The 14571-nt window shown below is 35.7% G+C and overlaps 1 protein-coding gene across 1 annotated transcript in view; it reads left to right on the top strand.

Moving 5' to 3' along the window:
- CSMD1 (CUB and Sushi multiple domains 1) overlaps positions 1–14571 on the top strand; it is a gene marked incomplete at both ends in the record, with an annotated part of 1059366 nt that overhangs the window by 985284 nt on the left and 59511 nt on the right. The window contains one exon of the mRNA XM_084202054.1: positions 5293–5478. Within this exon, the coding sequence (XP_084058180.1) occupies positions 5293–5478 (186 nt within the window). The remainder of the gene's footprint in view (positions 1–5292; positions 5479–14571) is intronic.

The raw sequence follows: 14571 nt of genomic DNA, 5'->3' as shown, positions 1-14571 counted from the left end.
AAGAAGAGCAGTTTGAATGAAAACAGAAAGCAAGTTGTCAGGGTCAATATGGCTCAGCAGTGCTGGTTTGCCGGAGTCTGGAGGCTGAGACATGGTACCAGTCAGAGTGCAACAGAGTCTCTGGCAGGCAGGAGCAAATGCCCCTCTTTACCAACCTGTTCTCCCTATACAGGACTCAGCTTATGACTTTGTTCTTCCTGATTTCTCTCACTCATTCTTAAAAGAGCAAAAAATAATTTTAAAGAGCCTTGAAAAACCCTTGGCTGCTCTTCACTATTTGAGTTACTTCCTAGTAGGCTTATAAAAGAAAATTGTAGGTACCTACTTTAGGGGAGTTTTCATCGCAATTGCAAGTACTTGGAAAGTCTCTTTGTATGACAGAAGCGTTATACAAGTTTAGCTGATGCCAGCATTCCTGCTTAAAATGCTGATTCCAGGTACTGTCATTATGCTTACCTCTGTTCTTGAAGTGTGTAGATGTACACTGTGGAGCTAGAGAACTTTGTACTTTTTGTTGTACTGAACAAAGATTATTCCAGGACCATGACGGTGTTCCAGGTCTGCCCTGTGAGAGTGGGCTTAAAAATACCCGTTTGCAGTTTGCACATGACCGGTGACTCTGAGGCCACCAAACTAGTTCCTCATAAAATTAGGTGCTCTGTATTTTTGAGCATGGAATTAAGCTAAGCTTGGACCTTTTACCTTTTTGGTAAATGTTACAATACAGAAATGTCCCTTTTAGCATACAGTCTTAAAAATATGAGGTAAATAGCAATTTAAAAATACCAAATTCCAGCAATCTCTTATAAACCAGTGACCATATTTCAGGATATAAAACAATAAGTGTATTACTCTAGACTAAAAAAATCCAAGAAATTGAAAGAGAAACCAGGTAGTTTTAAAATCAATCTTTTAATAAGATAAAATTAGCTCCAAAATGAATGAAATAATTAATCTGTGTTCTTTCTTGATAGAGGAATTACAGCTAACCTTACTTTAACAGGATCCTAAGTTAGGTTTTTCTTTTTTTTTTTTCTTTTCTCAGAGGAGATAGTAAAATACTGGAATAGATTTCCGGTGGAGAGTGTGAAATTTTCATCATTGGAGATCCTCCAAAGACAAATTAGATCAAAATTGGTCAAGTGTAATTTTGACTTCTGGTAGGAGAATAGACTAGATGACCACTCATTACAGATTTTTTTTTTATACCCCCAACCCCATTTTCATTTCCTTTTTTATTTCTATGTTTATCCAAGTCTGAGAATTGTCAATGCTCTCTCTAATGTTTCCAACTAGCTATCATACACATATGCCACTGAGCATGTTTTTGTTTTGAATCCTGCTTTTAGGGAATTCTCTGTTTCTAACTTCAGTTTTTGGGTATTGAAATGCCTTTTCCAGCACTATGTTCAATGCCAGAAATGGGTAACTGAATGATGAATGCTTGTGGATTAACTTTAGGGAATTTCCAGCATATGCCAATAAACTCAATGTCTGCCTGTAATGCACTCTCCAGCTTCATTTCTATATGTAATGAAATTGCATACTTTGAAGATAAGTTATGTATAAGTATCTTACTGGTGAAATACAAGTGTATAGTTACTTTAAAGGATTGCCATACACCTTAATTTTAGTGGTTTTAATAAGAAATGAAGTCAAGTATGATGTGGAACATGAAAGAGCAACTAAAACTACATCTCTGTTTCTAATAAAAGGCTTTTCCCCTTGCATTGGAAAAAGTATATTTTTCTGCTGTGTAAGATACTAGATGCAATTATGGCTGACATATTTTTAACACTCTGAATGCACATCTCCCAGCTGTAACCTGTCAGTCTCATCTAATCATTTACCTAAGAAACATGCTGACAATTCCTCAAGTCAGAAGATTTTCTCAGACCATTCTTAATTCTTTAACAATCACGAAGCTGAGAGCTTCAAAATACTTGGTTGTGGCACGGTAGTGTCATTGTTTCTACTCTCCAGAGAAAATATGCCATTTTAATCAGTTTGGTTCAGCTTGCTTTACTTTAAATTTCAAAGTACTTGTTATTTAGTGAAAGTCTTCTTGCTGATACTCTTTGTTTTAACACTGCTGCTCTAAAAGCCTTTAGCAACCTTGATAAATTTCTAGCAAAAGGAATAGTTCATTCCAATCCCAGGCTCTGGAAGACATACAAAAAATAAACGTCTAAGACTCTAACTGGAAGAGCGCCAGAATGCCCAAACTGCTTTTATGATAAGTAGCTAAAGCAGCAGTGAAAAAAGCCTGACAGTTTAGCAGTACAAGATGTAGAAACAGCTAAGGAAAGGGACACAGTAAGGGCTGAAATACACTCTGAGGATGAAAGTGCTGGTGTGACAGGTAAGCATAGATTCTGAGGTGCTTTAGCATACTGGACATTTTATCTGACCTGACATAGCTGAGAGGCCCACCTGTGTGTGAGCAGGCATTGTACATTTTTTATTCCTTAAAAACTTGCACATGAGAGTTACTCAGTCCTGAACTTTTCAGTGTGTCTCTAGAAAGGTTATTGCTAAAGTTGAAGAACAAATGCTGACAGAATTATTAGTTTTACCATAAGTTAAACAAACCTGGGTTGGTTTGTTGGGTTTTTTTGTTTGTTTGTTTTGTCTTCAAATGGCATAATAAAAGCTTCTTGCTTCACTAAGATATTTGAAGTTATTTAATGTTTGGAGTATTTAGAGGGAAACAAAATTAGGTCCACCTGTATATGGTGCACATATATGGAATGGGTTGATAGACTCACAGTTTTGAGGTTTTGGTTTTATACAATTAAGTGTATGCAGATTTAACATTACTGTTTTGATATGAGCAAGGAGACCTGAAAATGTTGACAAGAAGTTAAATCTTAACCAAAAGCATTCATACACTTTGACACAAGTCAGAAGAGAACTGTAAGGCATGTTAGGATGAGTGGAGGCATAGTGCAAGACATTGGGCACACTGAAATCCTTCACAGTAACCACAACTTGAAATGCATTGGCATTTTTGTGATGTACTAGAGTGCGAGTTTAACTTTCCATCAATTCAGCATGCAGACAAACTTCTTGCAAGTATTGCTTGCCTGACACAGGATCAGAGTTGTTTCTAGTTGTAGGTAAAGGATTCAGGTGATCTTTAGAGAATATAGAGCATTTAACCAGATACACCTATGCTAACTGTGTTTAGTACACCAGAGACCTGAAAAGCTACCACTCCTGCTGTGGTCACCTTGTGGAAAATTACTTCTAATATAAAGACATGCTCCCAGAAGCTGCAGAACTTACTTTTATCCTTCCCCTTCTCTACTTTCTCTTACATGATTCAGAGCAGTTAAAAGTGAACTTCTAGAACCCCTTCCTTACTGCTTCTCTCTGCCTTTCTGTCCCAGTACTACTCCATCCACTGGCAGGAGGCTCAGCCCCTGCCCACTGATGGAGAAATACTCAGTTTTGACAAGAGGAAAAAAGTTCTGGTTGGGATGCAAAATGTGCCAGGAGGTTGTGTTAGAAAGGAGGCAGCTTATTTTGGAATATTCCTTTAGTTCTACTTCTGTTAGCAATATGACAAATTCCAGATGGAAGGAACAGCAGAAATGAAGTAATCATTCACCATTTAATAATGGTTATATGTCCTCATTGCAAGAATTTTCAAAGTACTGTGTTGTATTTAATTTAAATTCATCAGATGTGACAACTTAGAAACATTGCAAACAAATTTGAGAATTGTGTTTCTGGTACCATGATGGTGTGTTCTGAAATTAATAATTTACATTGAATTGGGTAAATAATGATAATAACTAGATTTTTTTTTCCAAAAAACACTAATTTTCACCACTAAAACAGATTTTAGACAAACACTGTGATTTCTTCTTTTGAAATGTACTTATTTTTTTTTTTCTTTTAAAATATTGAAATATTGACTTGCTTCTTTCCACTGACTGCATGTAAGGAAAAAAATACTTTTATTTGTAAAACTCCACTTTTTATTGGTTAATATTTAAAAATAAAAGCTTCAAAGTTTTCAGTGTATTTACTACAGAGCAGTAAAGTGATTCTGTACACACATGCACATATTGGTTTATATGAAGTCATGAAATAGATTCATTGTAATAATTTGGTAGGTAGTCTGCTCCAAGTTGTCATTTTGCAGAAAGTAACATCCTTTCAGAGAAGATAATATGACTGTCCCTTCAGAAGAGCTGTGGGGCAGACAAAATTTTTACCAGCTTTAGTAACTTTAATTAAAGGACCTTGAGTTAATCTCTGTACATGAAACATTAAAACAAATAATATTATTAAAAGAAATTTAAAAATAAAAATATTGCAAAAGCAAGGCACCTGAGAAGTCAGATGACAGAAGGCAACCCTGACTTGGAGACCTTTCTTAAAAGTGACTGAAATAGAAATTTTTATAATTATACTCTGCCCGAAAATTATATATTATGAGATACTGTTTAAATAAATTATTATATAAGCCTAAAAAAACACCCTAGATGCTACTCTAACTTTGCTAAGTTGACAGCAAATTAGACTTTGTGATCTTGAAAGAAAAACTATTCATTTGGAGTTAAATCCAGAAGGAGGAAAAAAAAAAGTGGAAATAATTAAGTAAATAATTTCCTTCATGATGTAGAAAATTGATAAGCCTAGATACACATAATATTTAAAATTCTGAAATAAATTAATCAAATATGTAAATAAGGTTTGAAATATCTAAAAATTGTCCTAAGTGAAACACTTCCCTGTCTAGTCATATGTTTGGTTGCTTTTCTCATCAGACAAAAAATGTTAAATTGAATTCTTTAGCAATAGAGTTCTAAATGCATAGAACAGACAAACATGAAATATATGAACTAAGATGAAGTAGGGCAGGATTGAAAGAAAGCCTGAAATGGAGCAGACTACAAGAAAGCACTTAAGAGAGTTTTTCAGTTCATTGCTTCTTGGACCAAATCTCTTTGGACACTTCTGATTTTTTTCTCCAGCCAATGAACCACTGCCCTTAGCCTGTGTTGAAAATTTTCTCTCTGCAGTGATTATATTGAACTAAATAATTATTTATAAAACGTTTGTCTATATTAGATGCACTTCTAAGGTTTTATCAATGTTTTAAATACCATTGCATTTATTATAATGTTGCAAATATGATGCAAAATTCATTTCAATTGTTATAAATGAGATATGCCATAATTACTAATCTATGTTTCTTATTTCAGTGGTGGGACAATATTTTAAAGATATTTATGATAAAATTCCAACTCTTCATATTTTTCTTTCCTTTCTTTTCAGCTGTATCTTGCGGCATTCCTGAGTCCCCTGGGAATGGTTCGGTTATAGGTAATGAATTCACTTTGGGCAGTAGATTGATATATGAATGTAATGAGGGCTTCAAGCTAGAATCTAGTCAGCAAGCAACAGCAGTGTGTCAAGAAGATGGATTATGGAGCAACAAAGGGAGGCCACCTGTTTGTAAATGTAAGTGGGCATATATTTCTGAAGAATATTTCCCCAGAACTTCCTCAGGAAATTCTTCACTGCTGATGTTTAGATTTTACATATACATATGCCCTGAAATGGCCATTCAGGAATACATCATCATTTAGCATGTACTAAAGTAGAAGAGGCCTATAAATTGGTTTATTTTAAAAAAATCTTTGTTTTATCTTATTTAAAGCATCTGAATTTAAATAATTAGATAATTATATTTCCTGTATATTTTCTTATTATGAATAATATGCCCTTCACCATAATGAGTTACAATTATCAATTGCAACCAGCAATTGAATGCAACTTCCAAATTAATAAAAGCAAAAATATTGGTGTAGATAATTAAGCTGGATAAGAGTCTTTCAGTCTTCATTTCTGCCTCTTGTCAGGAACAAGCCAGTGTAGTGCAGACTTGTCTACTATATGGCTTAGCCTCTCATTTGCATTGGGCAGCCACTTCTCTCTGTCCTGCATCAAAGCAATAATTAACTGAGCCTGACTTCAACATGACTGGAAATAATGATTAGGACATAATCTCAAAGTTAATAATTACTGTAATACTGTGTAAAAATTTTAGAAGTTAATTTAGAATCTTGATCTAAACAACAGCATATGTATGTGCCTTACAGATTCTGAATTTGATAAGCACTTTAATTTTTTAAACAAGTAAAATTCAACTCATTTTTAAAAAAATAGTAAAATGAGGCTAATACAAAAATTGTGAAATTATACATGATTATGATAGGATTTTCATTTATTTGAATCAATTCATAGCAAACAATTGTTATAAAATATTTTGGAAGGTTAGTTTGAGAGAATTTCTAGGCATCCTTGACAGATGGTCATTTAACCTAATCTTGAACACCCTCCTGAATACTCTCTTTCAGTAATTTATTTTCCCCCTTGTGGTTTTTCCTAGTATTTATATAATCTGAAACTGTTTTTCTGTAGTGTAAAGGCCTTGTTTCATTTTTGTGTCCACAGTGGACAAACAGAAGTTACTTTATACTTATACTTCTTAATATGTTTGAAAACTGTTATTTTTCAGTGGAGTGGGTTATTCTTGGTGAGCAGTCATACCTCATCCAGCTGTTCACTCCCTTTCTCTTTTCAACCTGATGGGAAAAAATGGGATGAAAACTCTCATGGATCAAGACAAGGACAGAGAGAGGACTTAGCTGGGATAAAAGTTAATTTAATGTGTTGCCAATTAAAATAAGGTGAAACAAGCTTTGGAAAATAAAGGTTACAAAATATCAAAACAACGCTCTCCTCCCTCTGTTCCCAGGGTCACTTTCATTCTGTTGGTTCTTTTCCTTACTCCAGCCAGTACTAGGGAATAAGGAATGGGAGTTGTGTTCAGCTTATTAAAGGCTTCTCTCTGCTTCTCCTACCTCCTTGCACTTTTCCTCTGCTCAAGCATGTGTCTTCTTCATGAGCTATTGAACCTTAAGAAAAACTTGCTCTAGTGTAGCTCCTCCGTCAGCTGCAGATTCTTCAAGAAATAATATCCATTTGCTCCAGCGTGGGCTGCTCTGGCATGGTCCTCTCCATTGGGCTGTAGCAAAACACCAACTCTGGTGTTTTTGTCTGGAACATGTCCCTCTTATGTGACCTTAGCGTTCCCTCTGCTGTTTCTCACTTTTTGTTTCTGCCTCCTCTGCCTGTGCAGAGTTTTGCCCTTTCCTAAATACAGCTTCCCAGAGGTGCTATCATCATGGCTGCAGAGCTCAGTTGTGCTCTGCAGTGGGTCCTTTGGAGCTGCTCGCTCACCCTGCCAACACCTTCACTCCTGAATCCAGTGCACTCAGTCACCTTTTCTGTAGACATAAATATCTTATTGTGGTTCATTCTCACCCTTCCTTCCTACTTTTAGGACCAGTGATTCTCATTATTGTCCTCTGGATAATCTCCAATTGATCTTCACCTTTCTTGAAGGGCAGTGCCTAAAACTGTACACAGCAATTCCACAGAGTACATAGAGGGGATTATTCAAAACCAGCTGCGACCTCACAGACATGATGTGAATTCCAAGCCATGTACAGAGGAAACACAGTGCTCCAGTGAATTGAAGTGAGCTTCATTCTCAGAAAAAAAGTGACAATGTGCAAAGCTCATAACTTGAATGATTCATCAGCAAAAATGTCAACAGATTTATTTTTTCTTTTTTGAGGGAAGAAGCCTGATAAAATATCTGGCGATTAGATATATTAAGTTCATTACACTATATCTGCAGTGAAAAAAACATAAAAAGAAGAAAAAAATCCTTCTATTATTGAAATGTTCAAACTTAACCAGACAATGACTATCCTTTAGAATAAAGCTTAATTACTAATGTTTAGCACAACTTTCAATACTAAAAACTTTGTTTAGTATTTATCATAAATGAACAAAATATATAACACTTTCTTAACTTCCTTGTCTCCTCTTTTCCTTTTCTAAAAACTCATTGTTTGAAAAAGAATCCAATTACTTCTAAATCTAGGCGTGCCAAATTAAAGTGCTAGTGATGTACATGACAATTTAAAATCAATATTTTCAGAATGGATTGCTATTCAGAGGCAGGAATGTTTTACCCAAATTTCTTACTTGGAAAGTGCAGAGAGCTTAGACAATCTGCATAACAACCTGGTTTTTTCAGTATTGCTGCTGTAAGGATAGATGCATTTAGTCTCCAGAAACAGAAACATCTCAACTTGATGGGAAGCAAACACAGCACAGAAAGGTAAATGGTAAATAAATAAGTCCATTTTTATTCCCATGTCTATTAAAATGAAGGTTGAAATCAGGGCAGTTTGTTTTGCAAAGCACCTCTGATAATATCATGCCTGAGGCAGATGTTTGAAAGGCTTTTCTTTTCATTAAAAGCATTTACATCAGATTTGAAGCATGAAAAATATGATTTGTGATGGTCATAGTGCAAGACAGAGATGGATATGCATATTAGGCTAGTGAATTTAATTACAGGAAATATAAAGCAACAGATATCTACTAAAAAAGCTTAATTGAATGACAAATATCTTGCTTCAGTAAGTCTTCACTGAGATCCCTAGAACATGAGCAAGGGAAGAGACTTCTCTATTGCTCTTCCATAGAATCATAGAATCAGCAAATAGTTTGGTTTGGAAGGAACATTAAAGATCATCTAGTTCCAACCCCCCCGCCATGAGCAGAAATACCTTCCACTAGACCAGGTTGCTTATAGCCTCATTTAACCTGGCTTTGAACGCTTCCAGGAATGGGACATTCCCAGCCCCTCTGGGAAACGTGTTCCAGTGCCTCACCACCCTCATAGTGAAGAATTTCTAATCTGAACTTAAAATTTGAAACCGTTCTCCTTTTCCTATCACTACATGTTCTTGTGAAAAGTCTCTCTCCAGCTCTCATGTAGCCCCCTTAGGCACTGAAAGGCTGTTCTAAGGTCTCCCAGGAGCCTACTTTTCTCCAAGCTGAATGACACCAACTCCTTCAGCCTGTCATCATCAAGGTGCTCCAGCCCATTGATCATCTTTGTGGCCTTCTCTGTATTCACTCCAACACGTCCACATCCTTCTTTTGTTGGGAGCCCTGGAGCTGGACACAGTGTTCTCTGTGGGGTCTCACAGGAGCAGAATAGAGGGGTAAAATCACCTTTCTCAACCTACTGGTCACACTTGTCTCAATGCAGCCCAGAATACACTTGGCCTCCTGGACTGCAAGTGCACATTGCTGGCTCATGTCAATCTCCTCGTCAACCAACACCCCAAGACCTTCTCCTCTCAATTTATTCTGTGCCCAGCCTGTACTCATGTTTCAGATTGCCCTGACACATGGGTAGGACCTTGCACTTGGCCTTATTGAACTTCACAGGGGTCACCATTTTACATGGATTTGTTTACTTTTCAAATCCATGTGTCTCTGGCCTTTGCTCTTACTGCTGTTATTTTCATAGAAGTATGTGGATGCATAACCTAGAATACTGAGTTTATGGTTCATTCTTCTAATATATTAGTTGGCTGAGATAGTCCCTGTAACTGCATAAATTTATTGCTCTTTTTCACTATTCCTTTAATACATTTATTGAAATATTTAAGTCAGGTCCTTGACTGGTTTATGCTAAATCATCTAATATCAAATATTTTAAGGAACAGCTAATGGCACTTTTCTGTAATCTTCATATTGCAGATTTTGCTGTAGATGGGGTTTTTTTGAAAATGTTGTGTGATGAGTTGTAACATTGATGATTCAGATATCTTTTCTAATCCTAGAAATAAATTGAAAAATAATTACAAAATTGATAATTTATAAGTTTATAAATTAGCCTTTTTAATAATTTTCAATATGTTTGGAAAATCCCTTGTTATAGAACTAAGAATCATAAATAGTTCTGGAATAAAACATTAGTTGTAGTACAAATGCAAAACCAAATTTGCTAAGGTAAACAGGCAAAGATTCACATCAACTCATTGTAAATATTGTGCTGGTGGTTTTTATTTGCTAAGACATTCAGAGTATCATACCCATTTTCTTTAACAAGTCCTAAGGTCAGTAAGTATTTTTTGAAGTATTTTGTCAGCATTGATACGTAACATGGAGTACTTATTCAATGAACTATAGTAAAACAGTTCATCAATTTAGCAATTTTTAATTAGTCCAGATACATTAGACTGATAACAGATTGGCTTGATATAGCTGACTGGATTGACAGACTGATGCTGAATACCACATGATCCTTTTGTTTATCTGTTTTGAGGTTTCAAAGCCTTTGAATATATTGGCCAACACAAACAGCTTAATTTTTTTCCTTTGTATCAGCATACTGAGACTATAAACTTGCTTAAGTGATCCTGTTTTATTCTTAGGTCTTTGTTCATAGATGTCCTGTGATGTATAGGTTTTAATCTTAATCTTCTAATATTGCTAATACTTGTGAATTTAAAGCATACTAGTATCTCAGATACAGTACATGACTTCTCCTTAATGTTGTTCCTATTTTTAAGCTAATACTGAAGTTATTCAAAAGGTTATATTTGAAAAATGTAGGTCACATTACTGCATTAAGTTCACCAAATAGTAAGTCCAAAATGCCATTTCCCCATTTTTGTGGTTGTTAACTACCAGCTGAAGAATGGGAATTAAGTATCATGTGCTCCTTGAAAATAATAGCAATAAGTAATAAGTAATAATAAATAGCAAGTTCCTGTAATTGATATATTTTTCCATCATGAACGTTGTACTTTTTTTTCTTTGAAAAAGGTAATTGCACACAGAGTCACAATATTCAAGATACTCTTAAAGACCAACCTTCAGATGTTTTTTAATATTTCCCAAAATAAGCTTTTCCATGATGATTATTTTTCTCTTTTGATATTTAGAGCAGTGAAGGAGTAAAATTTTTCACTGAAGTGAGACTGATAGGCCTGTAGTTTCTGGGGTCCTCCTTCTTGCCTTTCTTGAAAATTGGGACAATGCTCTCCAGCTTCCAGTCAGGTGGGATCTCTCCAGATTCCCAAGACTGCTCAAAAATCATCAAGAGAGGTTTTGCAATGACATAACCAAGTTCTGAGGATTCTTGGATGATCGGCTGGACCAGCAGTTCCCACACAGTTTCAGGGTTGACTGGAACTTGATCATTCTCGTAGTAATGGTCCTCCAGTTCAGGGCACTGAGACCCCCTTGGTGCATCACCCATGTTGAAGCAGAGGCAGAGAATGCATTAAGCATGTCTGCCTTGTCCATGTCCCTGTTTGTGAGGTGACTGTCCTCCTCTTGTAATGGGCTGATGTTGTTTCTACATTGACTTTCGCCATTAATATATTTGAAAGCACTCTTTTTATTGTCCACCATATTTTTGACCAACTTCAACTCCAGTTGAGTTTTGACTGCATGAGTTCTCTCTCTACAGTGGCAAGCAGCATCTCTGTATTCCTCCATGACACCTTATCTTGCTTTCACAGGGCATACATCTTCCTTTTTTGCCTTATTTCCGGGAGGAGATCCCTGTTCAGCCAAGCCAGCCTTTTGCCTCCCCTGCTTGACTTTCAACATTCCTGTGCCCTTAGGGAGGTAACGCTTAAAAAATTACTAGATGAATCCCAACATCTGCAAAGCTATTTTCCATGGGGATTTTACTTACTAGGTCCCTGAGAAGGTTGAAGTCTGCTCTCCACATTCCAGAGTTGAGGGTTTTTTGGCACTTTTCCTCTTGTAAGCAGGAATTTTAAACTCAGCAGCTTTACAGTCACTGCAACCTAGACAGCCACCAACCCCCACTTCATTTATGAGATCCTCTACAAGCAGTAGATCAAGGAGGGCATCTTTCTGAGCCAGCTCCCTTAGGATCTGTTCCATAAAGTTACCATCCAGGATTTTTAGGAATCTTCCGTGCTGGGTTGTAGCAGCTGTGCTTCTAACAGATAATTTCTGAAAAGCTAAGTCCCCCATAAGGACAAGAACAGTTGACGTGGAAGTGTCCCTTAATTGCTCAAAAAATAATTCATATGCATCATCTTCCTAGCTGTAGATCTACAGTAGGCTCCAACAATGACATTCACATGATTGGTTTGTCCCTTGATTCTTATCCATAAACTCTCAACTAGGCCATTGCCAACAGAGAATTCCATCTATTCTACCCTTTCTGTTATATCAGTGCCACCCCCTCTCCACCTGTTGTCCCTCCTGTCCTGTCCTTTCCCTCCTAAAGAGCCTGTAAACATCCAAGAGGGCACTCCAGTCACAGGACTCATCCCACCAGCTCTCACTTATGCAAATGATATCAGGCTGGGATTGGGGCAAAGCTTGGAGCTCATTTTGTTTTACTTATGCTGTGTGCACGTGTAGAAACATTTCAGTCCAGCACCTTGTGAAGCAGATTAAGGGATTAGCGCTTTTTTCCTCAAATTTTGGCGCACTGTAGCATCGCTCATCACTGCCAAGCCTGGTATTTTCCCTTTCCCCCTTCCAAACTACTTTAAAGCTCTGTTGGTGAGCCCCACTATCTCCTGTGCTAGAGCTCTTTTTCTCCTCTGAGAAAGGTGCATCCTATCAGGTGTCAGTAGACCAGGTGTTAAGCAGATCATCCCATGGTCAACAAACCCCAAATTTTTCCACTTCCACAGCCTCAAAGCGACACAATTACTTGACAAATATGCCTCTTTGGGCTTCATAACAATTCTTTTTTGTGATAATTATATGTCATTATCAATTCCCTGGTTTTGATTCTATTCTGAATTATCAATATATGGAGATTGTTATGCCATAAAAAAGACAATCATTATTTCAAATTATAATTATGTTTTCTGACCTGCATTTTATGTAAAAAAATTTTACTAATAAAATTTATTATAAAAGTGCCTGGAGAAGTAAGAGAACATCTTCACATCTGCAAGAAATTGAGATAATCCCTTACAGAGTTTCATCTATGTAAATGAGAATTTAAATAGTGCCCAGGCCATCAGTTTCCAAGAGACTGATCATAAGAGGCAAGTTGATGCACTTATTCACAAACCCTGTACACAAAATCATCTGTTAATAGTCACTTTTTTGTTTTTTGAAGGATGAGGAATTTAATAAATCAAAATCAGCCCCTGTAATATTAATTTTTTTTAAACAGCAGGTTTAGTTGATTACATCAACACAGCCTAGAAGTATACTCTTCATTGAGGAATGTCTTGAATTTGAAATTGTACATTTATGCATTAGAATCTGATAGTTGTTTGTGAGGTGTGCTTGCAAATTTAAGTGTATCTATAGATAAAGAAATAATAAATTGCATACTGACCTCAGTGTGTAGAGGTAACATCTATGCAGCTCATTTACGTATTCTGAAATAGCTGAGCCTGTCTTGAGATGTCTATGGTTAAGACTAAAATTTTTGCTATTGGACCAAATAAGAAGCATGCTTTCATATTTGAAAGAACCAATAAAACTATTGTTTGAAAGGAGGAGTGATAAAAATGTCAAAGTTGATAGGCATTAAATTCCTATTTAGAATACGTTTTGTTTCCTGAAAGACTTATATGATTTTCACTACGAGGTGTTAAGCAGAGTGCTTCAGTATGCATATTTTATTTAACAAGTACTGAAAAATGTTTCTTGGCTGATAGTTCATCATCTTTCCATAGCTATGAAACACAGTTTAGTAGTAATACCAAAATAAATTAAATTAGGAAGTAGGAAGTCCTCTATTACCCTGGGATATTGTTCTTCAGTAGTCAAAATATTGCTTAAAGGCCAAAGTGAGAACCAATTAAGTTTCAAAGTGATTCTACATTGGCAATCCTTCTTAAGATATACAAAAAAAATCTAAGAACATATTCTACAATTTCAGCTCAATATAACATTATAAATGTCATTTGGAAGTTTTTCAAATTATTTCTCCTTTATAAATGCTTCCACATCTTCATAGATATGCTGTGTTCAGTTCTGATTTTCCTGGATGCCAAAATTTGCCATGAGTAAGATAACTATTGGAAAAGGTAGATGTATAATTATAAAATTAACATCTAAATTTTTACAGGAATTTTGACTCTATCACTTTCCCTTCAGTGCAGTGATTGCCTTAATTAGTCTTTTCTATTACACATTCATACTTGTAATAAAACATCTTTATACCTCTCAGTGTGTATTCTATAGAATATGTAATTATTTATTTACATATTTATTTTGCCAGCTTGTAAGTTTTTTTCCTGGTGGCATGGTATGAATTAATTGTAGCATAAATAAGAACCATACTCTTCTTTTTATTTCTTCATTTGGGATTTTTACACACTTCCTCCTAATGCTTTTGTCCTCCACTGATCAACATATGAAGAAACTAAATTTCTTCTACTTCTTGTTGTTTGTTGGTTGATTTTCCTTGGAAAATATTAGTTTTCTCAACTGTTTCTGAGTTATAGTTTTTTCTGAAGTACTCACTTAGTGAATCTCGACATAAACAGTCAGTAATTCATTGAGACTTTTTCAATAGCAGGGAAATTCTGAATAACATGGTAAAAGATTAAAAATACAACTATATTAAATAGTCATGAATATTTTCATAATGCGAGTCTAATCATAGGTACATTAAGAGAGAATTCATGTCAATACCATAAATATTTTAAG

This window comes from Fringilla coelebs, assembly GCF_963513975.1.
Source record: "Fringilla coelebs genome assembly, chromosome: 3".
Classification (NCBI taxonomy): domain Eukaryota; kingdom Metazoa; phylum Chordata; class Aves; order Passeriformes; family Fringillidae; genus Fringilla; species Fringilla coelebs.
This window is presented reverse-complemented; position numbering and strand designations above follow the sequence as displayed.